Here is a 26,780-nt window from a genome sequence, read left to right as displayed (position 1 = left end):
GCCCAAACGCCTGAAATTCAGTTCTTAGAATTTGTATTTCATTTTTTATTTTTATTTTTATTTTTGAAAGAGAGGGAGAGGAGGGAAGGGGCAGAGAGAGAGGGGGACAAAGATCCAAAGCAGACTCCATGCTGACATCAGAGAGCCTGATGCAGGGCTGGAACTCACAAACTGTGAGATCATGATCTGAGCCGAAGCTGACTCAACTGAACAGTGAGCCAAAGACACTCAACCGACTGAGCTTCCCAGGCACCCCTAGAATTTGCATTTCTAAACATCTCCCAGGTAATGTTGTTGCTGCTGCCAGGACAGGAACCCCTACTCTGAGAACCAAGGATACAGCCAGTATTTTCTACCTTGAGAATTAGCTAAGTGGGTGAAGGGGAAAAACATACTGGAAAATGGTATATAGTATACTGTATCTTTAATAGAAAAGACTTTCAGGGGCAGCTGGGTGGCTCAGTCGGTTGGGCATCTGATTTGGGCTCAGGTCATGGTTTCGTGGTTCATGGGTTCGAGCCCCACGTCGAGCTCTGTGCTGACAGTTCAGAGCCTGGAGGTGCTTCGGATTCTGTGTCTCCCTGTCTCTCCGCCCCTCTCCCACTTGTGCGCGCTCTCTCTCTCTCTCTCTCTAAGATAAACAAACATTTAAAAAATTAAAAAAAAAAAAAAAAAAGACAAGACTGTTAGTCCTTAGGATCAAAAAGAAGTTGGCATAAAGAAAATGTAAGCCAGACAGATTACAGATGATCCAGTTCAAGATCCTGTGAAGAGCCAGATAATTAATACCTTAGGCTTTGTGGACCATACAAACTCTGTCAGAATACTCAACCCTGCCATTATAGTGTGAAAGCAGCCGCAGATGCGACATACATGAACTAGAATGGCTGTGTGCCAATGAAACGTTATTACAAAAACAGGCTGTGGCCCAGACTTGGCCTACAACTTTCCCAACCATTTTAAAAATGAGAAAACCAAAGCCCAGGGAGGTTACACAACTTCAAAAGGCACAAGATGGTAAGTGGCACAACTGCAACCAGAACCTGGGGATCCTAACGCATGATACAGTAAAGAAGCTGTTACGGTATGATTTTGGCAAAAGCCACAAATAAAATGTCTTGCAAAACTTTATGCTGTTTAATGACCAAAAAGGAAAACAAAAATGACTCTACTAAACAAAACAATGTATTTAATACTATCTGATTAATACAAGACATTATCATTTACTATTTCTAATACCTTTTCTAAACAAGAGGCTTACACAGTGGAGGGCACTCCCTGGACCGGTCACCTCGCGCCCCTGCGTCTTACACTGGGCAACAGCAGGGCCTGTGAGCCAGCCCTCCGGTCAGGGACTGTGGGAAACGGGGACACCAGGCTCTCTCAAGTCTCACCATCTCAGTCTTTCACATTTCTCATCCTATCCTCCATTCAGTGAATGCCATTATACCTCTCAAATATTGTCCCCAATGGTATTAAAATTTTCTCATATAAAAGCCAAAAAAGAAGGAGTAAGTTATGAAACCTAAGTTAAAAACGATGTTTTGCGCAGACTATTAGGCTTGCTCTCAATTCTAGTTGTTAGTTATTAAGGTTAAACAGAATTATTTAGCTAACAAAAATAAAGCAAACATGCTTATATTTACCAAAGATAACTCAGCATATCTCATTATGTGTATATACATATATACACAAATAAGCAATATACTTTACCGTAAGCACACACTTTATTGTGTATGCACACACACATATACATACTTTTTATGCTTTCATAACTGTCAAGCTTTTACTCCTAAAAGTGACATCTGAGTAAGGGAATCTATGTTAGCAACAACGTAAGTTTAATGCATTGTCTTATTACTACTTACGCCAGTTTATAAAAAACAGTAAAGCCTGTGCATACGTATTATGAAAAATAAAATATTTTAGCTTTAACTATCAAACACAAAGTGAAAAAAAGCTTTTCTAAAGTTGCCGTACACTTACAAGTATGTATATCCAATTCAGGATAAGAACGATGAGTCTTAAATCTGAGACAAAGTTTCAGACATGTTTGATGTATCCTGAACCATGCGTGAAAAAGCATCTGTTATTTACAGATCAAAGCAACCCTGAGTATCCTAAAACAACTAGAGTGAAAAATGCCCAAATCTAATTTCATCCCTGTCCACATGCTTCTTTGAACTAATAATTCAGAAAAATTGGTCAGTATGTTGAACTAATTAGCATGCTTAATGCTTGCCAACTTTGATGCCTCCAATTCTTTAAGAACCAGAATATTAAAACTAGTTTAAAAAAAAAACGCACAACAAGCAGATTTGGGAAAATGCAAAGCCTAGTCCAAGCTAATAAAGTCACATAAAGTTGAATAATGCCTCAAAAAGTCCCAAATATGAGTGACACTTATTTAATTCTAAGCTATCAAATGGGCTGTAAATGATTTTTGGGTTTTGATTTGCATGAAATGAATTCCACATTTTTTTCTGTATCCAGTCATGTTTTAAGAGATTCAGCATACATCTAACTTTACTTCCACATAAGGAATCATAGTGAAGTATTCCTGATAAAAGATTAGCGTTCTATTTTTTTAACCACAATGAGAGATTTATTCAAGATCTTTCAAGTGAAATCCCACACCTAACAGCCAAGAGCAAAGCATATGTCTTTACTATTCACACACTTGAGCCTCGTGGAGACATTTGCTACCACAATTTGCTACCCATTTTCCTAACATTTACTTCGGATAATCAATGAAAAAGCCATAGTAAATAGGGTGCTAAGTATTAAATGGAGACTGTTAATTAGCTAATACCTCCATGGTTGTTTTCTTTTCTTTTTTTTTTTTTTTTTTGGTCTACCACTGGATTGATATTTTTTAATTCTTCTATTCAACAATGTTGATGCACCAAGAAGATCCATTCCTGGAATTTACATGAGAACAGTACACAGAGCCTTTCGTGTAAATTCCACCTTGGCTTGCACTTTTATTTTTTGCCTTCTAACTTAAGCAAGAGTTAGGCATGAAGGAAAAAAAAAGGGGGGAGGGGGAAAATGAACAAAGATCCCAACCCCAAACAGGGTTCACCACATGTGATTACAAGTCCAAACTCACTGTTTTTATACCACTTGGGTAAAAGATAAAAAAGTATTCTTTACAAGGCAGTTAGCACACTTTTTATTAAAATGCTTCCCCATACTGACCTATCAATTCCATTACTCTCCTCTTCCTTTTCCTAAGTTTTATAAAAGGATTATCCAAAACTGAACTCATCCAGAGAGAGGGATCCACTCCCTGACTATTCATTTATTTCTGCACTTGTTAGTACTTAAGCAGTTTCAGTAATTTTCAACTACTGATGAACTGCTTCACAAATACACATACATGCCCTTGTATAATAACCGGAGTTCTCTGAGGGCAGAATCTTTGATCTCCTCTGTCTTATCCACACACTGCTAACTCCATAGCTCTGTACCTCACACTCACTCTATAAATGTTTTCAGGTGAGCTAAAAAACACTGGGTCACCACCTCAGTCACAGTATTTTTCTCACAACACAATGAACTTCTTTTGAGCTAAAGGGTACAAAGAAAATTTACATGATGTCTTTTGCACTAAAAGTTTCACATTAGGGGAGTTTGAGGTGGCGTAGTCAGTTAAGCATCAGACTCTTGATTTTGGCTCATCATGATCTCACAGTTCGTGAGTTCGAGCCTTGCATCAGGCTCCTCGCTGACAGTGTAGAGCCTGCTTGGGATTCTCTCTCCCTCTCTCTTTCTCTGTACCTCCCCATGCTTACTCTCTTTCTTTCTCTTTCTCTCTCAAAATAAACAAACATTAAAAAAAAAAAAAAAAGTTTCACATTAACTCTGAAGTTTGCAGACCTGCCATTCCAGGAAGGCACTGCTAGATTAAGAGTCACATAATCCAATTCTAGGTTTTATCTTCAAATGAGCAGAATGATCTTAGTAAGTCATTTGAGGTCTTGCATTTTACAGGACATTGTGAAAAGAGCAACTCTCTCTCTTTTTTTTAATATTTGAGAGAGAGAGAGAGAGAGCATGCACAAGAGCACTACTCATGAGCAGGGGAGGGGCAGAGAGACAGGGAGAGAAAGAATCCCAAGCAGGCCCCGGGCTGTCAGAGCAGAGCCCAATACGGGACTAGAGATCATGACCCAAGCTGAAATCAAGAGTCGGACAGTTAATCGACTGAGCCACCCAGGTGCCCCAAGAGGACAACTCTCAAAGAAAGATGCTTCATGCTTGGATAAAATAAATACACAACACCTCTGCCTTCTTCAAGTCATAAATGTCATGATTATTTATACTACCTGGCAATGTAACAGCAATTAACAAAAAAAAAAAAACAAAAACAAAAACAAGTGACCCAAACTATAAAAGGAAGTGACATGAACTTCACGCTGAGTCAAAGTTAAAGAAACTTCCATTCCACTGACGCGTACATATTAAAGGTAGAGTAATTCCACAGAAAGTAGGTCGTTCTTAGAAAAACGGAAGAAAAAGGTAAAAGACTCCTACGCTTGAGAATGTTCTTAGTCCTTCTGAACAGTTCTTTTTTCTTAAGAGATGTTTTAGGAAGAAAAAAAAACAGAGTGGAAAGCAAGGCATGTAGTTTTGGGGGGTTTTCTTAGCTCTTCCTCTCAGTTAAAGAAAGAAACAAAGAGAAATCAAAACACCACCTTTTAAGACTGATGGTCAAAAATATGAACACAAATCCCTGAGTAGGGAAAGAAAACCAAAGAGTTTGCTGACACATCGCAAGGAACCAATACAAATTTGTCCCACATACAGACCCACACAAATATGGCCAATGGATTTTTACACAAAGGTGCAAAAGCATTCAGTGGAGAAAAGGATAATATTTTCCACACGTGCTGCCGGAACAGGACATCCATATGCAGAATAACAAACACTGCCCTAAACCTCACCCCTTAAAAATCCCCTCAAAATGGATCATAGATGTCAATGTCAAATATAAAACTACAAAACTTGTAAAAGAAAACACAAGGAGAAACCTTCATGACTTGGAGTTTGGGGAAAGTTCCCAGACCTGACATCCAAAGTACAATTCATGAAAGAAAAGTTAATAAATTGGACTTTGCCAAAACGTAAAGCTTTTATTTTATGAATAATACTGCTCAGGGAAGGAAAACTCAAGCTACAAATAACCTAAGTGACAAACGACAAGCATCCCAAACATAAAGTACTTTCAAACACTACATTAAGAAACAACCCAATTTAAAAAATGGGCAAAACACCTGAAAAGGTACTTCACCAAAGAATACACAAGGACAGGGGTGCCTGGGTGCCTCAGGCAGTTAAGCGTCCCACTCTTGGTTTCAGCTCAGGTCATGATCTCACGGTTCCTGAGTTTGAGCCCAGCACTGAGCTCTGCACTGGCAGCAGGGTCCACTTTGTTCAGATCCTCTGTACCCCCCTCTCTCTGCCCCTCCCTTATTCAAGCTGTCAGCACCTCTTTCAAAATGAATAAACTTAAAGAAAAAATACGTAAGGACAGCAAATATGCACATGAAAAGATGTTTGTCATGACTACCCAGTAGGGAAAGGAAAATTAAAACCATCATATGAGATAACCATTGCACACCTAATGGAATGGCTCAAATCCTGCCCGGAACAAGTGCAGGTGATGCAGAGCATGTATGACTAGTGGGAATGCAAAATTATACAGCCACTAGAGAAAAGAGTTGGGCAGTTTCTTATAAAGTTACCCCAAAAAATACCATACATTGCATTCCCATCTGCCCTACAGAAAGGAAACTTATGTACAAACAAAAACCTACACAAGAATACTCGCAATACTTCTTTTCATAATGACTCCAAACTGGAAACAATTCAAGCGTCCTTGGATGGGTCAATGGAAAAACTGTGGTAGAGCCAAACAATCAAATAATTAAAACGAACAAACGATGGATACATGCGATGACTGGGTTGAACCTCAAACCCATCATGCTGAGTGACAGAAACTAGTCTCAAATGTTGTATATCGTATGATTCCATTTAAATAACATTCTCACCAAGAAAAAACTACAGTGATGGAAAAGAGGTCATTGACAGCAGTCACAAGCAGGGACATGGACAGAACCACCAAAAAGGAATAAGATAAGGAACTTTTAGGGATTATGGAAATGTTCTGCACCCTGATTGTGCTGGTGGTTATACAAATGGACAAATGTTTTCAAATTCATAGCTCTGTACACCAAAAAAAGTCAATTTTAACCATATGGTAATTTTAAAAATAAAATAAACAGTAACTATTTGTTGTTCTTGCCTGAAATAAATATAAGGCAGTGGGAATGAAGTATAAAAACAATGTATTTCAGAGAGTCTGGGTGGCTCGGTCAGTTAAGAGTCCAGCTCTTGATTTAGGCTCAGGTCATGATCTCACAGTTCATGAGAATGAGCCCCACATGGGGCTCTGTACTGCCAGCTTGGAATTCTCTCTCTCCCTCTTTCTCTGCCCCTCCCTCACGCTCTCACCCCCCTCTCTCTAAATAAACATTAATAAAAACATATTTCATTAAAAAAAAAAAACTTTCAGTACAATCAATGAGCCTAGAGGCAGTGATACACCTCAAGTCAACATCTCCGTTTCTAAATATCACTCCCTACCAAAAACAATCAAGGGCTCCTTGGAGAGGGGCTGATTACAGGACCAGGATACCCTGTTAAAACAATAAGGAAGTTCTTCAAGATTAATGGGGAAAATGTCCTGCAAATAGAGCAGTAGGCTTAAAGAGGCTCCCCGTGGCCAAATTTGAGACAGTTTGAGCATCAGGAAGAATAATGCTAATGGCTTCTAGTTATTGAATAAGAAAGAACCCACGACTGTAATGATGGTTTGTTTCACTTTAAATGAGTGACTTAAATGATACATGTGACATCTCAATCAAACTGTTTAAAAAAAACAAAACCAAAAAAAAATGACTCCATGAGTCCGTATGGCTATTTTAAACAGGTGATGGAGCTGGAGTGGGAGGTAATAGAGTAGAAGAGGAAAGCTTCATTACAGAAGACGGCCAGTTAACAAGTTCAGAGAAAAATGACAGTATTAGGAAAATCATCATTTTGCAATCACCAATGTAATGAATGCTTCAGGCAAGAAGCATCTACAGATGTTCCAACTATTGGGTAAAAGATTACTGGGCAACAGGATAATCACATAGTCTCAAAATATCACCCCAGAGATTACTTCTTAGTAACAAAAGAGAACTGATGGGGCGCCTGGGTGGCTCAGTTGGTTAAGCGTTCAACTTCAGCTTGGGTCATGATCTCACAGCTCCTTGAGTTCGAACCCCACATCTGGCTTTGTGCTGACAGCTCAGAGCCTGGAGCCTGCTTCGGTTTGTGTGTCCTCCTCTCCCTCTCTGCCCAACCCCCCCCCCCCCCCCCATTCATGCTCTGTCTCTCTCTCAAAAAGAAATAAACATTAAAAAAAAAAGAGAGAGAGAGAGAGAGAATTCAGTAAAGAAATATAGAAAACACCAACTTCATCAAATGACTAAACTTAGGCTTTGCCAACAGGGGGACATTCTATGTCTTTTCGTGTAATGCAAGATGAAGTACCCAATGTCACCCATGTAGTATCCATGTACATACGTACACATCTTCAACCAGAGTCTCATCACGAGGAAATAAGACAATGCAAATTATGGGACTGTTTTTAAGCAAATACAAGAACATCAACGTCAGGCGGCAGGGGGGGAAAGGTTGGGGAAACCTAACAACCAAATCAGTGTGTGATTCTTTCTAGGATACTGGAGAGAGGAAAAAAAGTTATAAAGCTTTTATTATTGGGACACTAGCGAACATTACAAAAATGACCATACATTAGGTAACAAATTAGATAATAACTAACATATTAATGTTAAATGTCTTGGGTATGGTAAGTTATGGTAATTACGAGAAGCATGACTCCATTATTAGAGGAGACATATAAATATTTAATATTAAGTATCAAATATCTGCTACCTAGTTAAAATGTTTCAGGAAAAAATAGAGAAAAAGAAGGATAAAGCAGACAAGGCAAAATGTTCATCACTGAATCTTGGGAAAATAATATATATTTTATCTTTTCTGTAAAATTAGTTTTTCAAAGGAAAAAGTGGGAGGCAAAGAAGAAAAAGAAGGTGCTATTATTCACTTTAAAACCTACTCACTCATAGCCCCCAGAAAGCAAAAAATGTATGTACATTGTTATGAAAAGAACATAAGAGCTCAAAGAATTCAGAGTCCAACTCTGCCCTCTATGAACTATATTGTTTTATAGAAATCAAGTTACTTACACCACTGTCATTTTCTCAGTGGTTTTAAATAGGAAAATATCTGTTATTTCATAAAATGGTTTACAAGATAGTGCAACTTACCACATACCAAGAGGTTACTATATATATGCCAGGCCCTTCGATGTTTTTACTTGATCAAAACTAGCTCAAAACTTAATGGTTGAGATGTGTTATGTACATAACATATAATTTTTTTTCAAATTCGTATTAAATTTCTTTAAGGATGAAGAAAAGAACTTTTGTAAACAATTGTGTAAACCAACAGATAAATGGCACAGAGTGTAACTTTCCTAAGATCTTGTTTGCTCAACAGAAGACATACCAGTCTCCTCGAATCACAGGCATTATTGATATCTTCTACCAGGCCAAAGATATACTTAGTTTACCCTCTAAAGAACAATAAACTTCATTCCCAAGTGATTTTTAACTTGGTCATCACTCTATTCTCCCAAAGAGAGGTGGGGAATAATTCATGGATAAACAACAGAGAAGACTCATAACATGTGGACCAAGGTCAAAGGGAGCTTTATCAGAAAACTTGGTTATCAGTTTAAAAGACTCCTGCACACAAATGTAATCATTTATTTCTCAAATACAATTAGGAGACACACTAAACTGATAAGATCAAAACGCTTCTCTAAGAATCATAATTCATTGATATAATTCCTGCTTACCTAAAAAATCAAGGAAACACTCGAGGTCTTAGAATCCTTATGAACAATTATCATCAAATGCTGTTAGTAAGAACCTTTATAAAATTTCATTATGCACTAGAGACAGACTGTCACATGACAAAAAAAAAAATCAGGATACAAAAAAAGCCTTAAATAAATGAGCTATATCCTTAATTTATTGTGCCTAAAAACGTTTTCACTAGATGAGGACGGTATGGCATCAGAGATGTAACCGTGTCAAAGGCAGAGCTGTGATAAAAACAGAAGAACAGAATCCATGCAGTCTGGCTGCAAAGCCCAAGCCCCAAACCACTATGCTCTAAGACCTCCAGGAAGCAGCAAATCCAACCCAAAGAAGGCAGTGCAACGTCCAGACACAGCGAGTGACCACACCAGATGAGAACAGAATGATGGAAGATTCCAAGATTGCCAAGGGAAAAACAAAGTCAGTACAAAAAAACAAAAAGGTTCTGAGGTTGTCACGCTCAAATATATGAAAAAAGGTAAATAATGCACCCCCCCCCCAAAGAGCAATTAGAAACTTGAAGAAGAAAAATAACAAAGTTCATGCCTCAAATGTTCAGCAAATTAAAATATGAGATCAACTTTAGCAACTAATGGAATGCAAGAAGAAAGTCTATTTGAAACCCCTCTTTCAGGGTGACACAGGGCGCATACAAAAGGAAATGCAGCTGACCCTGGAACACAGGTCTAAAGTGCGTCATTGGGGGGGGCGCCTGGGTGGGTCAGTCAGTTAGGCTTCCGACTTCGGCTCAGGTCGCGATCTCATGGCTCGTGAGTTCGAGCCCTGCGTCGGGCTCTGTGCTGACAGCTCGGAGCCTGGAGCCTGTTTCGGATTCTGTGTTTCCCTCTCTCTCTGTCCCTCCCCCACTCATGTTCTGTTTCTCTGTGTGTCTCATAAATAAACATTTAAAAAAAATTTTTAAGTGCATCATTGGTCCCACTTACATGCAGATTTTTTTTTCAATATGGTACTTTAAATGTATCTGCTCACTCTTAAAATTTTCTTAATAACATTTTCTTTTCTCTAGCTTACTTTATCATAAAAATATAGTGTATAAAAGACATAAAATATATGCGTTAATCGGCTGTTTATGTCATCAATAAGGCTCCTGGTCAACTACAGGCTACTAGTAGTTGAACTTGGAGGGGAGACAAAATGCACGTTTTCCATTGCACAGTGCAAAAGCACTCTTAACACCCACGTACATCTGAAGGTCAACTGTAAAACCCTAGCACACTACTTGTCCGGCTTATCATTTGTGAAGACTCAATACAAACACTAGTTCACAGTTCTCAACTTTTAAAATCAATCCAGAGAAAGACATGGAAGAAGTGACTGTGGATGATGGACAGGGTGAAAGTGACAGGCAACTTGACAAACTGGAGTGACGTGCACCTGAGAGTCATTCCAGACAGTGGGATTTGAAAGTCAGTGTAAGGTGGCAAAAAGAAGTAACAGCCTCAACTCATAAAGAGAAAGTTACAAGATGCAAGTTTGTAGGATAAAAAACCAAGACACAAATACATGACTTAAAATTTCCAAAATAACCAAAGGAATAAGATTTATGTAACTGGAATGCTAGGGTGAGGTATGCTTGGGAGGAGAATAAAGTGAGCTAAACCACTTATTTCATTCCAAAGCTTCAGCAGATTGTATCTAAGGTTGACAAATTAAGAAACAGATGTTAAAATATATTATCCAGAAACATGGATGTAATAAGATGAACTAAATGCAGGAACAGTTAGAAGACATTATCTCCAGAGAGTGAGAATGGAATGGAGAAAGAACACAGGACACTGTTGCTTCTCATCATATGTTCTATACCATATGACATGTCGACAGATCCATGAAGCTTTACTTCGATAAAATTAAAAATAAAGTAATGAGTTTTAAGTTTAACTTATCATTATTTTAGATGGTCATTTAAAAATAAAGTATTTCATCCAAAGGCTTCTAGCATTCTTGGTTTTTCAGCTTTCTATTTTTTAAATAATTTACAGACTTTCATAAACGTTACTAACATGGTACACCTGTTATATACCTGCTACACCCAGCTTTCCCTCATGTTAACAACTTCAATAACGAGACTCATCGTCAAAACCAGCTACTAAGTATTAGCAGCAACACGAGTAGGTAACCTACACACCTTCCTTGAATTTCACCAGTTCTTCTCCCTAATGCCCTTTCTCCTCCAGCATCCAGTTCACCATTTCACATTGCACTTGCTTGTCGGGTCTCCTCAGTCTCCTGCTGGATGTGACAGTTCTTTCACCTTTCTTTCTGTTTCGTGATCTTGATAATTGTGTACAAAGTCTCTCAATTTCAGTTTGTCTGGTGTTTTCTCATGATCAGACTGAGATGATGCATTTTTTGGCAAGAAGACCAAAAAAGTGATATTGTGTTCTTCTTGGTGCATCACATTGGGGGGTGCAGGGTGTCAACACATCTTATTACTGGTGATGTGAACCTTGGTCACTTGAATAAGGTAGCATCTGCCAGTTTTTCCAACTGTAAAGTTATTATTTTTTCCTTTGCAGCTGGTAGATACCTTGGGAGAAACACTTTGAGACAGACTTTAATTTTTGCTAAGTTAAATGTACCTACCAGTCTACCCGTATTTTTTTTTTTTTTTTTTTTTTTTGAGATGCACAATGAGGTATTTTGGGATCAAGTAAGATAATGTGTAACATTCACTTCAAAATAATTTAAGCAAGGGGTGTCAGTCTGAGTACAGATCAAACAATATTGGCCAAGAGTTGATAACTGTTGAAGCTGAGTGATGGGCTCAAAGAGATTCATTTTACTAACTTATTTTTATGTATCTTTAAATGTTTCCATGATAGAAATTTTAAAAATTAGAACCCAAGTAAAATCTGTGCATACGTAGATCAAAAGATAAAACAGATGTATTTATTTATGAATCACGGATTGGAAAACAGTACTTATTATGCTTGTATTTTCATTTCTTGATTTGAATCATTTCAAAGGTATCAAAGCAATCACCTCAAGAGCTCCCAGGTTCATGTGACTAAGTTACTGCCACCAATATTTAAAACACAGGCATTGTGCGCCCTCTAGTGGGTTATTCTATGACAAGATTTCTGTATCGACAAACAATTTAAAAAGCAGAGTATTTTCACAAAAGAAAAGTAACAGCCAGATTCTCTCTCACCTCTTTCTGCTTCTCTACTAGTCAATATAATATCTGTTAATTACTTAGCTAAATACAAAAACATTTCAATGCCAAAAACTCAACTTTTTCCTACTATTGTGTTGTTTCTCCGAACACATGTTGAAGCCCAGAGAAGAAAAGAGGACAAAGTCCAAAGTCAGTCAAAACATTTTCAAGCCATCTTAACAGAGGCTAGACAGAGGATGTTGAAATCAAATTAATGTCTAATTTAAAAGCACCTGGTTGTGTTCTGCCTGTACGTACGGTCCCAATTCTACCTTTTGGAATGCTAATCCTCAGAAATTGTGCTCTGCTTCAAGTCAACAGATTTGATCTGATTTACTGAAAAATTCCAAGAAGAATGAACAGTGAATTCCACTGCAAGACACGAGCAGGAAGCAAAGTGTAACAAACACAGGCTTTGGATCACACAGGCCCAGCCTGAGCTTCTTCTAGTCCTGCCACATACTACCCGTGCTGCTTACTTTTCCCAAGCCTCAGCCTGATGATCTATATAATACAAGGTTAACATCTTACAGTTTTATCTGAAGCTTAGAAAAATACATGTGAATGATCAAAATTCAAACTGTCACTAGTACCATTATATGATCCCAAGATAAGAGACAACCAGGTAGCCCAATGCCCATTTTCAAGAGGTTCTTTAAACGATGTCCTTCAACCACAATACTTGAATTACACGTAAAAATTCCAGATTTTCTTTAAACCTGGGTTTCTATATTAATTCTATATTAACAATTATTATTAATTATAATACTAATAATAATTAGTAATAACTAATAATATTAATACTAATAATTCTATATTAAACTATATTAATAGTTTCTTAATACTCCTTACAAGATAATGTTTGTTCCGGCAGTAAGATATTGTACAGTACTCAGAATCTCAAGAGTAATTTTTGACCCCTTGTGTTCAGGATATATCATTTGCCTGTAACTAATGGAAGGATTTTCTTCATGAATAAGTCATTTACTGTTTTCTTATGTCATTTCGAAAAGTGTTTTAAATACATGACAGATTCATAGGAAGAGCCCTTAACTAGAAATGACAAAATTAAAATAAAGGCTATTTGTGGAAGGCACAGGAATACCAGGAAATATGGTAAAAGACAAGGAGAAAACCTCATTTTCAGTGCATAAAGTTTCTATGGCACAAAACCACTACCCTCCCTGGGAATTAAGTGAGGATTCCATCATTCTTGCCAAATGCGTCTTAGCCTAAGCACCTGCTGGAGATTACAAATATCTAAGTACTTTAAAACTGGTCTAAGAACCAAGTATGATGAAGTCACTGATTTGTCCATTAAACATTTTCTGAGTCTGCTACCTGTCAAGCCCTCTTCTAGGTACAGAGTTAACAGAGGGAACAAAACAACCAATAGGCACTTGCCCTCACAGTGCATATATTTTTGTTGGGGGAGGGTGGCAGGTAATAAATTTATAAACAAGAAGATTATTTCAGATAATGGTGCAAACTAGGGTAACAACTGAGTGCTCGGGGCTGGGGTAGGTGTATTTTAGGTAGAGTGGTCACAGTAGGCCCCTCAGAGAAGGGACATGACAACTAACACCTGCTAGGTAAGAGCAAGTCACACGGACATACGGGATTATATGTATAATCCAGACTTGCAAACCACCAACCCTCACGAACATCCCTACCAAAGCAAATGCTCTAGGCTTAAGTCCTCTAACTGTTCTTTTAAAGTCAGTTGCTGAGAACATATTTTCCCCAAACTCCTAGCACTAGAGCCTACTTAAAGGTGTATGAATCAAAGAATGTACTATTAATTTGAAATCTTTATTTTCCTTCCTAGAAAAATACATCTGCCTATAAAATGCAAAATATACAGCTGACCACAAGGTTAAGATCATGGGTTCTGAAGTCCTCAGTTCTCTCCCCTACTGGATCAAAGACTCTTGAGTGAACCACAACCTTACAAAAGCTCAGTTTCTATAAAGCAGGGGTGTTTCAGGTTACTGGGAAGATTATATGAAACACTGCACATAAAAAACTTAGTACTGCAAATGGAACAGCGTTGAGTACTTAGCAAGCATTAGCTAGTATTTCAATTGTGATTTATATATATTTTTAAGGAAAGTTGTCTACGTATGAATGTACCAACAGGGGTATTCTGAGATCTTAACTTTCAAATCAAAACTGTATAAAAAATAAGTAACTTCGAAGTCAACTCTTGTTTTCAGAATAATTACAATTCAGAATTAAAAGAGACTGCCAAATGATTTTTAAAGAAAGGCTTCCCAACTGGTGCCCAAAAAACCAAAGGTAACAAAGAAAGATTAAGAACAGACATCCCCATTTACAGAGTAGAACTAAATGTCCAAAACTGTGGTCCAGATAAGTGCTCTGGATGCTCTTAACATCCCAAGTACCCAAGTATGGGATGAAGTGAGAGATGGATGAAATGGGGTTTCCTTTCTGCAGAAATGGAACTTGAGCTAGAAAAACATGAAGAGACAGAACACGGCAGACACTGTAGGACAACTCAGTAACATCAGATCCAACCCCCTCTTTGCCTGGCTTCACCTCCTGCACTGAAAAGCTACATACTCAACTCCCCACTCCCCATTCAACTCAAGAAGGCACTAAGATACCTGGCCCAAAAAAGCTCTGTTTTCTGTACACAGAGTGACAGGCTTGTACTGCCTCTGGCCCTTCCCCATTCGTCATGCTTAGAAGGGGGCTGTGAGGCCTAAAATGGTGAAGCCATTTTGTGACCATGAGTAAATCATGCAGAGTATTAAGGTTAACCAAGTAGAATTAAAGTGCCTAGATCCTGTATGCTTTCATTTAACTAGTACACCAGCCTCAGACTGACTATAGGTTTCTTGTTACTGGGTGGGGGTGGGGGGTGGTGAGTAACCCTTATCTGCTACAGCCGATATAGTCAGATTTTCTGTTATGTGCCGCCTAAACGCAGTCTACACTGACACACAAAGATGAAGGAAGACAATACTTCGCATGGGATGAAGAGCACAAACAACAAAGAGAAAGGTACTTCAACCTGACGGTTTCTGATGTTAACTGAAATGAAGAATTAAGAGACCTTTTCCACCTTCAACCAGCAGCTTTCCGGTGTGTGTGCATGGCAGAGTCAGGACACTGCACTTACATGCCAGTAAACTCTGTGCACAGGAACTGGTGTCCCTTCAGGATAGCCTGGCCACCATGCGACAATGGAAACAGGCAGCATTTTCAAAACTGCAGAGAGCAAATGAAATGTGTCCAGAGAATGAGAAAAGTAAATAGCAGCTGGTTTCTTGTAAACAAAACATGAGGAAATGTGCACTGGAGGGCTAAAGTAATTTTTCTATATGAAGATAATTTTACTAAATCGTTCTTTCTAAAAACGCTTGTTTATTTAAGAGATGATGAAAAACTGCAGGCTAAAATCTGTATTTGAGGAGTAATAATTTTAGGTTCTCCAATTAAAGGATGAACTATCACTCATTTTTCATAGAACATCTCTACAGTATGAAGTTATCATAATGCAAATGCAATTAAGTGACTCATTTTATAAACCTCTGTGATTAAAGGGGATAGTTCATTTTCATTTGTTTAATACTCCCATTAATAAGAATGTCCCGTTACACATTTACTGAAAGCCTGGACAATAAAACAATGGAAAAATTCCAAAAGCAAACACATTTTTTTTTATTTTCCCATGAAGCTAACATTATGGAATTTTAACAGATGTTCTATTTGGTCACAGTTAATAAAATGAATTATGGAGGATTAAAACAGGGTTCAATATGTTTGCATTGGGAGTTTAAGTGAGAAATAGTTTCACATTAAAAGTTTGGAAAGGTTTATAATCACCTTTTTCCTTTTCAGTGGAATTACTAGGAGGGGGAAAATAAGGGAATTATTACAGCAATTAGCACTTTTCTGATGAAACCAGGCTTACAGAAACTATCTTTTCAAGGTTTAAGAAGAATGAAATCTTAGAAAATCATATACTCCTTGGTGCTTCATCAGCTGTCTAAAACGCAGAAGTCTTGGAGTGGAGTGGAGCCCAAGGCTGAGCCACCCCCCGGCCTAATTCCCAGTCCCACTCGAGCTCCCTCACCATTCTGAAGGGGATGCTGTGCCTACCAGCATCTGAACAAAAATTAATCAGACTTAAAGGAATAAAAAAAACCGATAAATATTTTGTGAGTGCTAACTCTGTGGAAGGCATTATGCTAGAGTCTGCACATGCTATGGAGAGGGAAAAATCCAAGAGCTGTTTTGAAGGTAAATCATATGGTATCTGACTCTTTAGTCAGCATCATTACATGTAGCTGAATAGAAATGAAAGGTAAGGACAAACCAAAAGAGAAAGAAGCAAATCAAAGAAAACCATTTCATAGAAACATAAAGATAGACAGCAGTGACACCAGGAGAAAAAAATCCTTTCTCATCAGCACAGTTTTTTCTCTTTCCACTCTCACAAATGCAGGAAATAGTACACAGGCGGAGAGATGGCAAATAAGTAACAGAGGTTCTAGCTACAGTTGCTCTAAAATATCTTTCAAAGAAAAACATTCAAGGGTCGCAATCTCAGTAAGAAAAGCCTTCCTCTAAATGGGTAATCTTACTTGGGAAATAAATTCCAGTAAACTATCAATGGGACCCAAAAGAGAATCATCAAAAAATTTTTCTAACATATTTACATTACGATTTTTGACCAACTCAACCACCAATTATTGGGGCAACTCTGACATCTTTACCACCAGTATGTGGTTTCTCCTACAGAAGTAGCCAGTGAATACAAAATCAGTTGCAGGTGGCAGTATGTTAAACCAATACAAAATTCCTCTCTACAAGACATTCAGATAACACACCCTCCAATTGTAGCTGAGACACTTTACAAGCAATACCAACAGCTGGCCTGTAATTCAAACACAATTGTTACTCATCATCATGAAATGGCATTCAGATGCTTAAACACAGACCGATCAAGGTTGCACGGCAGTTCAGGGACCCCAACAACCTAGAGGGAGGCTTCTTCATTTCTGAGTCCCCTGGCAGACCACACTGCTCTAATTCTTCTCTCCTAAGACTGCCGTGAGATTTCAAGGACAACGGTCTATGCAAAGTTCCTAGCACAGATGGGCCAATGTGGGCTCAGAGAGGTTAAGTAACTTGCCAAGAGCAGACAGCTGGTACGGGACAGAGTTGCGATTCACACTTAGGTGTTATTTCCTGTCAAAAACCCTTGCAGTTCTGAGCATACTAAACACATCCCACATGGCGGGCTCAGCCCTTCACACGATCTCCCCATGCCATTCTCACAAGAACTTTAACACAGCACAAAGTTTAACACAGCACAGTTCACAGTAAAGGGAATCAAAGAGTTCTGAGATGTATGTTCTTATGCCCAGTGTCAGAATGAAAACGACAGTGAGATCACCTCTCAGACGGCTGGTAAAGTCGGTGAGGCAGAGGAAAAGAAGGCCTGCAATGCTGGCACAGGGGTCGACTGGTATTTCCACGAAGGGCACTTTGGCCGTATGTACCAAATTACAAACGCTAGGGCGCCTGGGGGCTCAATCCGGTAAGCGACTTCAGCTAAGGTCATGATCTCGCGATTCATGGGTTCGAGCCCCGCCTGGGGCTCTGTGCTGACAGCTGAGAGCCTGGAGCCTGCTTCGGATTCTGTCTCCCTCTCTCTCTGCCCTTCCCCCACTCTCCCTCAAAAAGAAACATGAAAAAAAATCAAAATGATAAATGCCATACTCCTTTAGCCAAGCAATCTCACTTTTGTTATTAACCCTACAAACATCCTCAACCATGTACAAAAGGACCTAAGAGCAGTAATATCCACTGCAGCACGTTTGTAATGTCCACCAACAAGGAACTGGTTAAATAACGAATGGGTCGTGTCTACCATGGAGTACTATGCCATCATAAAAATGAAAGGAAGATCTTTATGAAGAGATAAAAAAAAAATTGGGGCTGAAGAAACAAACAAGAGGCCAAACACCTAAGACAGGGTATCTCTGGAAAAATACACAAGAGCGTTATACAACCTAAGGAGTTGCAGGGGCACAGGAACTGAGGGGACAGACAACAGAGCTGAAGGACATCCCTAAGGCTTGATTCCTAAAAGGTCTCACCTGCAGCCACTACATGGGGGGGGGGTCTCTATGGTCTAAAACAGACAATAAGGGGAACTAAGTTTGAAAGGCTGCCATGCCTACCTGCGAGTGAACTTTTCAATCAGTGAGGATGTGGGGCCCTAAAAGGAGAGATGCAAGGCTTCGATGAACTTACAGACAGGCTGAGGGACTTGTCTGCCCTGCTTGACTTTGACAGCATGCGTGACAGAATTTGGTGGGAGGGCTGCTTTTGGCGAACTGGTGGCAGAGCTGTGGAGACAGGGAGACATCAACCTCACCCATCTCACATCTCTCATCAACCAAAAAGAAGCCGGAGTTATCCCTGACCACAATGGCAACGTCCTTCCACTGAGGCAGAGCCAACCACCATCTTGCCATCGGATTTATGCAGAGAAGAGTCAGATGCCAGTCATTTATCCTCCAAATACCAGGGAACGCATGCCTGGCTCTTCAAAGGCCTTCTCCCATGTGCTGTCCCCCAGTCTCCTGGCAAGCACCCAGCCAGGGGGAGAGGTTCAACGTCTCCTCCGGGCAAACACTCCACTTAGCTGAACACCTGCCTGCAGCATCCCCACTTGGCCTGCCATGGAGGGAAATCACTCTTGCCTCTTCTCTACGCATGAAAATTCCAATTCTGCTGAGCTAATAAGCGAGGTACACGCGTGCTTTTACAGCCTTGTGCCTTTGCTCCTGATGTTACAACTCCTGTCTCCTTGGTTATTTCTAACTACCACTCCTTCGAGAATTAAGTCAACATTTCATGTTTTTTAATGCAACAAATGCTAATCGAGCACCACCCAAGCACTGCTTCCCCTACCATCTCAGCCGCATCTAGTACCTACACATCGTTACAGCACTGTGAAATGCCTACTCCCGCCTGTTTTCCTGTGAGAACCCGAATCCTTGAGAATCCGTGCAGAAACGTTTCACATGGGGCCCAACACACAGGAGGCACTCTTAAAATGACTGTGAAGAAGAATCTGTGGATAAAGCCTATTTGCTGAGCTTAACTTATTCCTACTTCTTTTGCAACAAAGTGCCTTTCTCAGCTTTCGTCCTCTTTAGAAGTCCTTCTAACCTACGTAGAAGATCATGAGGCTGCTCTCCACAGAACTTTCAGGACAATGGACGCTGGGAAATTGGCGTGCCTGTGAGGGCAGCTGTGAACTCGCTCCCCATTTCTATCTTACAATAACAGCACCGCACCACAATGTTTGGTCCAGAGCAAAAGAAAAATGAATACGGAAGGGGTGAGGCATACAGTATAATCTGTTGACCCTGCTTACACTCAGTCTGAAGTTGAGAGCAACTAAAATAATTGCAGAGAACATAAGGGATAAGACACAATCTCCACAAACATCAAACGCAGCGGAAAACACAGGATGGCATTCCCCACATCTAAAGAACACACATAATCTCCTATACTGCATGGATTCAAATTCCAATCTCGTTCTAATGGGCCAGGGAGATAAAACTTGTTTTAAAGAAAAAATTGTACACAGAATAAACATCTAAGTTTCCCAGTGATTCTCACTAAGGCTTCAATGTATTTTCTTATTGAAATAATCAAACAAGCTCTTGGCAAAAAGATTCGATATTGGTGTCAGAATAATGTAAGAACTTGAAACTATTTATAATGCAAAAATTTTGTTTAAAGCAGACATATCACTACTTATTTTTCTCATTTTGAAAAGAAGCTGTTTCATTCAGCAGTAATTCTTCTCTCGTTCTCTCAGAGAATCTGTACAAAAGCAATATTTCAACTAAAATCAGATCTGAAGGATCTTTTATGAAAACGCATAATGCAGAAGACCCCAATTAAATTTCCAACAAAGCACTGCCATTTTCAGTAAACAAAGTCATCTCAGTAGGGTCACATGATGTGCAAAAACTGCAGCCCAGAAATTAATTACTAGTGTGACATATGTCAAAACAAATTTTTACAAGAATAGAAAGCAGGTGTAACCATGTGTTTTCTCTATCTGTTTGTATGCAAAACCAGTATTGTCGGGCATGTAAATATATTCATTTATTCAGCATCTCTCAGAAAAATAAAGGAGGTTCACTGCCCCCCCCTCCCCCCTCCCCCCCCCCCCCCCCGGGTTTGCTGCACCCAGGTGAAAGCTGACTAAATCACACGTGTTTAGTGAGTCAGAAAATAAGTAAGAATCAAGAGACAGCGTGGGTGATATTTTTGAAAGACAGAAGTCATCATCACACAAACTCACTTTACAACATTCGGTTTTCCTTCAAAAGAAGTTTTTTCACAGATCTACATCACCTACACCACACTACATTAAGGTTGTTATCTTGCAGAAATCAAAGCTTTATAAAACATGTGACAGGGCTTGTATTTCATAAAGAAGATTGTAATCTATAGTAAAAACAAAACGTAATCAAAAACTACCTGGAAATAAAATTAGAGATTTCAAATCATTTCAAAGTTTTGCTAATTAATGACAACATTTATTTAAATTAAAAACATTTTTGTAAATGCAAACATGTTACTGACCAAGGAACTTCAGAAAGAAAAAAGGATAGAGAGCACAGGTATGCATGCAGATTCTCCTGTTTTCTTTAATAGAAAATTATGTCCCAACCCCTTTCACAAGGGATATATAGACCAAATCATCACAACGTACACTTTAAATACCTTACAATTGTACCTGTCAACAATATCTCAATACAGCTGAAAAAAATCCTAGAAATTAAACTCTTAAAAAGAAAAAAAAAAGGAAGAAAGAAAATTATGATTACGTCCCAAACCAAAGACTGGTCTTAAATCTTATGTAAATCACCCTTTGAACTTCAAAACATTGTCCTCTATGTGAGGCAAAAATTAGAAACATACTTCCTACAAGCAATATACTGAAATCACTTTGCTTTTTCAACCAAAAGAAGAAAAATACTGAATCCCAGAATTTTCGAGTCAGAAGTCTCAGAAGACAAAGCGGCTGCCTGGGGGCACACTGCATGGCCGGCCAGCCACCCACAGGGCCAGTGGTCCAGGGCTCACCGTACCTTGCGATCGCGATCGGGAAGACAAGAGCGCACCGCATGATACAGACTTTTAGACACTTGTCTCTTAGCACGTTGCTTTCATTACCAATTTCTCATTAACTCTGTGTCTTCTGGTAATTAACTTGGTATCTTAACCTCAGTGGTTGCTTCTTACGATTTCAGCCAAAACGGACATTTAACCAACCTAGCACCAAAGAAGCCAAAGCGTGGGTGCCATTCTGACCAGTGGGATTGCTCTTTTAGCAAACCTATTTGGCCCATTCGTTAGCTGTAAGAACCAGGATAAGACTAAACGGTGTTTCAAAGGTGATCAAAGTATCCCTTTTTAATTTTTTCAACCAGTTTCTCTGAGTGACTTTGCTGAACAAAGCACATCATTCTTTTGCACTTCAGTACTGGGAATTAAGTGAGTTACCTCTCTTAAAACTGTGCTTGTGTAGCCTCGATACAATCCTCGGATGCCCTGAAACAAACAAAAGGCCGAGAGCTCAGTAAGTTCGAACAGCACAGAGATCTGAATGATACTCTGAGTAAGGCAGAGTTGCTGAAGTCTGAGTTTTAAAGCTTGCACAATGACCACACTCTATAAGAGGTTAAAGGTTATAAACTGGCCTAAAATATATAAAGCTCGGGTCAGCTCTCTTTAAAATGGGATCATGTCTAAAATAATCAAACTGACTACTTCAGTCGTTTTCAAAATTTCTGCTCCTGAAAACAATACTTGAAGATGATTTCAGTATGTATTTCCAAATTCAAATGCACACAAAACGCCAATCATCCTTTCCTATAAAAACAGAATTATATTTCATAGTTTCAAACAGAAGATATCAGAAATTCATTAATAATCCTCCAAGGTGATAAATATCTCTGGACAAGCCTTGATTTATTCAACTGTCCACATGATTCACAATAGGGTCTCTTTACTGGATTGATCTCATGATCCTCTGATCAAATACTCAGTTATTTCCTCACCTAAGTGACAAACTATTAAGAGTAACTTTTCTAAAACCTAGACCCATTGAAATTTCCATGTGACTGAATACTGTTTTTAAAACACGGGAGGAGGGGGCTTCTGCAAAAAAATACAAAGAAAAGCAGCTTGATGGTCCCTAGTGACTTGGCCAGCAAGAATGACCTCTGATCCACAGTGGAACATTAACAAGTAAAAAAGAAATTAATTTTTTTTAACGTTTATTTCTTTTTGAGAGAGAGAGCATGTGGTTGGGGGAGGAACAGAGAGAGACAGAGACAGGATCCGAAGCAGGTGAACAGCCCGATGTGGGGCTCGAATTCATGAACCGTAAGATCATGACCTGAGCCAAAGGTGAACACTTAACTGACTGAGCCACCCAGGTGCCCCCGGAATTAATTTTAATATAAACATAATGATGCTGGTCACTATGCCCATTACTGTACTCCTCTTCCATGGGTCCCCAAATTCTATGGTAACATTTTAACATGGTATCTTTATTCACTTCACATTTTTATGATTTATTCCATGTCTGATTCTGAAACTACTACAGGACAATGACAATGTAGGACATGTACACAGTGGGGGCACTCAGTACGTGTTATTTAGACATTTGGAGAAAAAATATTAAAATTTGAAAACAAATAAAAAAGCAAAAATAATCTTAGCATAAAAAGCTGCTGTGACTGAGCATTAAATTTATCTTCACGGTCTCTTCTAAGGCTCCTGGGATGAGAACCACAGTGTTCATATTAGCTATTATAAAATCTCTCTCAGGGCACCTGGGTGGCTCAGTCAGTTGGCATCCAACTTCAGCTCAGGTCACGATCTCGCGGTTCTTGAGTTCAAGCCCCGTGTCAGGCTCTGTGCTGACAGCTCTGAGCCTGAAGACAGCTTCAGATTCTGTGTCTCCCTCTCTCTGCTCCTCCCCTGCTCACACTCTGTCTCTGTCTCTCTCAAAAAGAAACATTAAAACAAAATTTTTTTAATAAAATCTTTCTCAATAAAGAAAGAGTTTAAAAACATATCTCACCTCTTGATATAAGACGTTAGAGAAAATCTGAAATGTTCTTGAAGAGGAAGACACCTGTGCCCTCTGCTTAACCACTTCCGAAGGAACACGAATCAGACAGGCAACCTAAAATATATAATTTAATTAATTACATCTTAAAAAAGAAGTAACTGCTATGAAAATTGAAATTATTCTCATAATCAAAAAAATACAGTCAAAAAGGAATAATATAAAGGGTCACTGCAACATGTCCCAAGGCATTTTTTCAACCTAAAAGCCTCAGACCCTTAATGGACATGCATTGTTTTGTCAGCCCAGAAACTTATCTCCCTTGTGCTTATAGATATCCTCACACCTCCTGCCATCTTGTTCCAGACCCATCTGTCTAGAAGTCCCTCAATGGCAAGAAACACACTGACTTATTCTGAACCCCCAGCACCTAGAACAGCATCACCTAGTGTTCACATGCCAGTCATTTCAAACAGGCTGAAAGAATGAACCAAAAGGGCTTTTGCTCTACTGTAAATAATGCATACATCAACAGAAGCAAGACTGATCAGCAGCTGGCTACACCTAGTCATCTGTCCCACTCCCCACCCCAGCCTCAACTAGCTCCCAACCCCAGCACCCTAGACCCTATCACCACACCCCATGCAACAACGGAGGAGAAACCCCAGGTACTCTTGGGTCCTGCTCCAGCATTCATGTTGACACAGGTCCTAAACAGACCGTAATCACATCTGACAGGTCAACAACCAATACTCCAGAATTTTTAAGCTATTTTTTTCTTTGTACTTAACGTTAGATTACCTATATTAAAGACTTGAAAAAACAAAGTGGGATTACAAGTAATGTTTCTCCTTTTCTGCCTACCCGCATGTCTAAATTCTCTATCATGAACAGGTATCATTACTTGGTAAGTTTCATTAACATAATATTAAAGAGCACAAATATGTTATGGACCAAAGATTTTAATTGAGGGAGAAAATAAAATGAAAGGGCCAATTTAAAATGTGCTTTTTTGGGGCACCTGGATGGCTCAGTCGGTTAGGCGTCCGACTTCAGCTCAGGTCATGATCTCGTGGTCCATGAGTTCAAGTCCTGCGTCGGGCTCTGTGCTGACGGCTCAGAGCCTGGAGCCTGCTTCGGATTCTGTGTCTCCCTCTCTCTGCCCTCCCCTGCTCACGCTCTGTCTCTCTCAAAAATAAACATTAAAAACAAATTTTTTTAATGTGCTTTTCAATGCAACCCTACTTATTATTAACCTTGACAAGTACCAATTTTTACAGATAAGGACACACACACAAAACAGATTAAACACCTGATTATCACTAAGGCCTAAAATTGGGTATAAATCGTGTTACTCTTCATAAGTGTGCAAACTTTTAAATCCATACTTATAAGCCAGGACAGAAAACAAGGTCCGCTGAAACTTACATGAACCTAAAAGGATAGCCCCCAGCCTCTAAAACTCATTAAAGAAATGAAAATAAATAAATAAGGAAAGAGAAAGGAAAGAAAAAGGTTCACTAACTCCTTGTATTTTTCAATTCAAGAGGTCAAGAGTGAAATATGACCTCAATATGTCAAGAAAATAGGAATGGTCTACTTTTGCGACTTGGCATAAATATTTATGGAACTTCATGCTTCATAACCCTTCATGTTCTTACATTATGTTTTTATTTCTTAAAAATACAGAAGCAAAACAAAAACTTTGAAAAGGTCCTTAGATGAAAAACAATCTCACTAACGGAAGAGGTACAAAGCGCCCAGCAAGGCTTCTTGACTTCCGTGGCGTGGCAATTTTGGCATGAGACAGAGGCCACAAAGGAACGCCTCTATTTCCTCCAGTAACTCCAATGCCTTCGATTTGGTTTTCTATTAACTCTGATCTTTCTTAGATTTGAATCTGAGCTACAACAGAGTATTTCACTGCACAAGAACAAAAACACGTTATAGTATTGTGATTCCATGAAAGGAGATCAAGATAATGTCATCCGTGGTCTCTTGGTAAATCCGTTCTCTAGGGAATTCCTTCCTCATAAATCTGGGGTTCAGTATGAATCCATGACACAGAAATGGTGGCATTTTCATTATATCCAAGAGCGTCTTATATGTTGAGGGTCTACCAAAAAATAAAACTAATAAAAATAAAACATAAAGATAATATACGTCCCCATCTTTAAGCCACATTAAAATACAACACTGGCTTCATTAGAATTAAACATGCCAAAAATAAGACAAAGTTTAGATTAAAAATTGATAATAATAATAAAGCTGCTACCAAGATTCTTCTTTAACATTAAAAAAAACAACTTACCCTGATATGTTTTTTTAAATTTATTTTTGTAATGGAAACTGAAATGTCTCCTTTTAGTATTTATTAAACACCAAGACACAAACACTACAAGTTCTAAGACTAAGTGTGTAAAAGGGAAAAAACTACTGTCAACTTCAACCTCCCATTGGGTAAAATGAGTGAAGGCAGAGAAGAGGAACCTCTGGTTCTTTCACTGCCACGGCCACGTCCCACACCTCCACACCTCGCTGCCAGCCTGTTATGGCCTCACCTCTGGCCTGTCACTCTTGAAATGCTCTTTGAGGCCACTGGGCACCACCGAAAGTACCTTCCATTAACATTACATCATTTCCCCAATTGTTTTAACACAGCTCACAATCATTTACCTGATTTTCATTTTTCTAAAGGAAACTTCATCAATGACCCATAAATGTGCCTCTGATATTAGAAGCCAATTGTCAGCACGTTAAATACATACCAGCCTGAGACAGAAGCTACTGAAGGTCAGAGCACTACCTGGCTTAGGAAGTTAGGATGAAACCCACATCTTCCGATTACTGTCTCCAGAATTATTTCCCATCAAAGATAAATCAACACGCATCTAATGAACTTAAAGTTTCAAAGTTTAGTTCGGCTGATTCTTCATGTTTAGACAGGTAAATCTTTGTCAGTTCAACAGAAACCTAAATAAACTGAATACAGCCAAAGTTTAATCATATTCAGAGCAAGGGCTGCTTTGGACTTTGCGGAGTAAACTCCAGTGTGGCAAATCAGTAAGAGGGAGAAAAACCTTATGACACTCTGAAAAATTCTGCAACGTGCAAGTTACTTACTTGTATTTTACTTCACATTCTTTGTGTAATTCTCAAAATTCTTTCTGGAACACAGGTTTCCAAATCTAACATATCTTTCTGAACCATCGTTTAAAACCAAAAACCTTTTAACTGTAAGTTCATCTGTGTGTCAATTCTGCCATCTTCTGGTTACAAATGGAATCACAGCTATTGATAAAACCATCCTAACAGCAATTTCTAACTCCTAATTTATCATCCTTGGGATTTACATTTTATCCACTGATATGGGGACACAAGTTCGTCATACCTTTCTTACTTATTAGACTCCTTCCACCTACATAAACAG

General features: G+C 38.9%; 1 protein-coding gene across 10 annotated transcripts in view; it reads right to left on the bottom strand.

Moving 5' to 3' along the window:
• The window catches only part of SLC25A26 (solute carrier family 25 member 26), a 136,691-nt gene that overhangs the window by 74,376 nt on the left and 35,535 nt on the right, over positions 1-26,780 (bottom strand). For 8 of the 10 annotated variants that reach the window (XM_081794969.1, XM_081794973.1, XM_081794970.1 and 5 more), the window contains exons 4-5: positions 23,363-23,467; positions 21,775-21,822 (exon numbers count right to left, since the gene is read on the bottom strand). The exons of the other annotated variants lie outside the window; for them this stretch is intronic. In XM_081794969.1, the coding sequence (XP_081651095.1) occupies positions 21,775-21,822; positions 23,363-23,467 (153 nt within the window). The remainder of the gene's footprint in view (positions 1-21,774; positions 21,823-23,362; positions 23,468-26,780) is intronic. 10 annotated transcript variants of the gene reach the window in all.

This window comes from Panthera onca, chromosome A2 (assembly GCF_046562875.1).
Source record: "Panthera onca isolate mPanOnc1 chromosome A2, mPanOnc1 haplotype 2, whole genome shotgun sequence".
Lineage (NCBI taxonomy): Eukaryota > Metazoa > Chordata > Mammalia > Carnivora > Felidae > Panthera > Panthera onca.
This window is presented reverse-complemented; position numbering and strand designations above follow the sequence as displayed.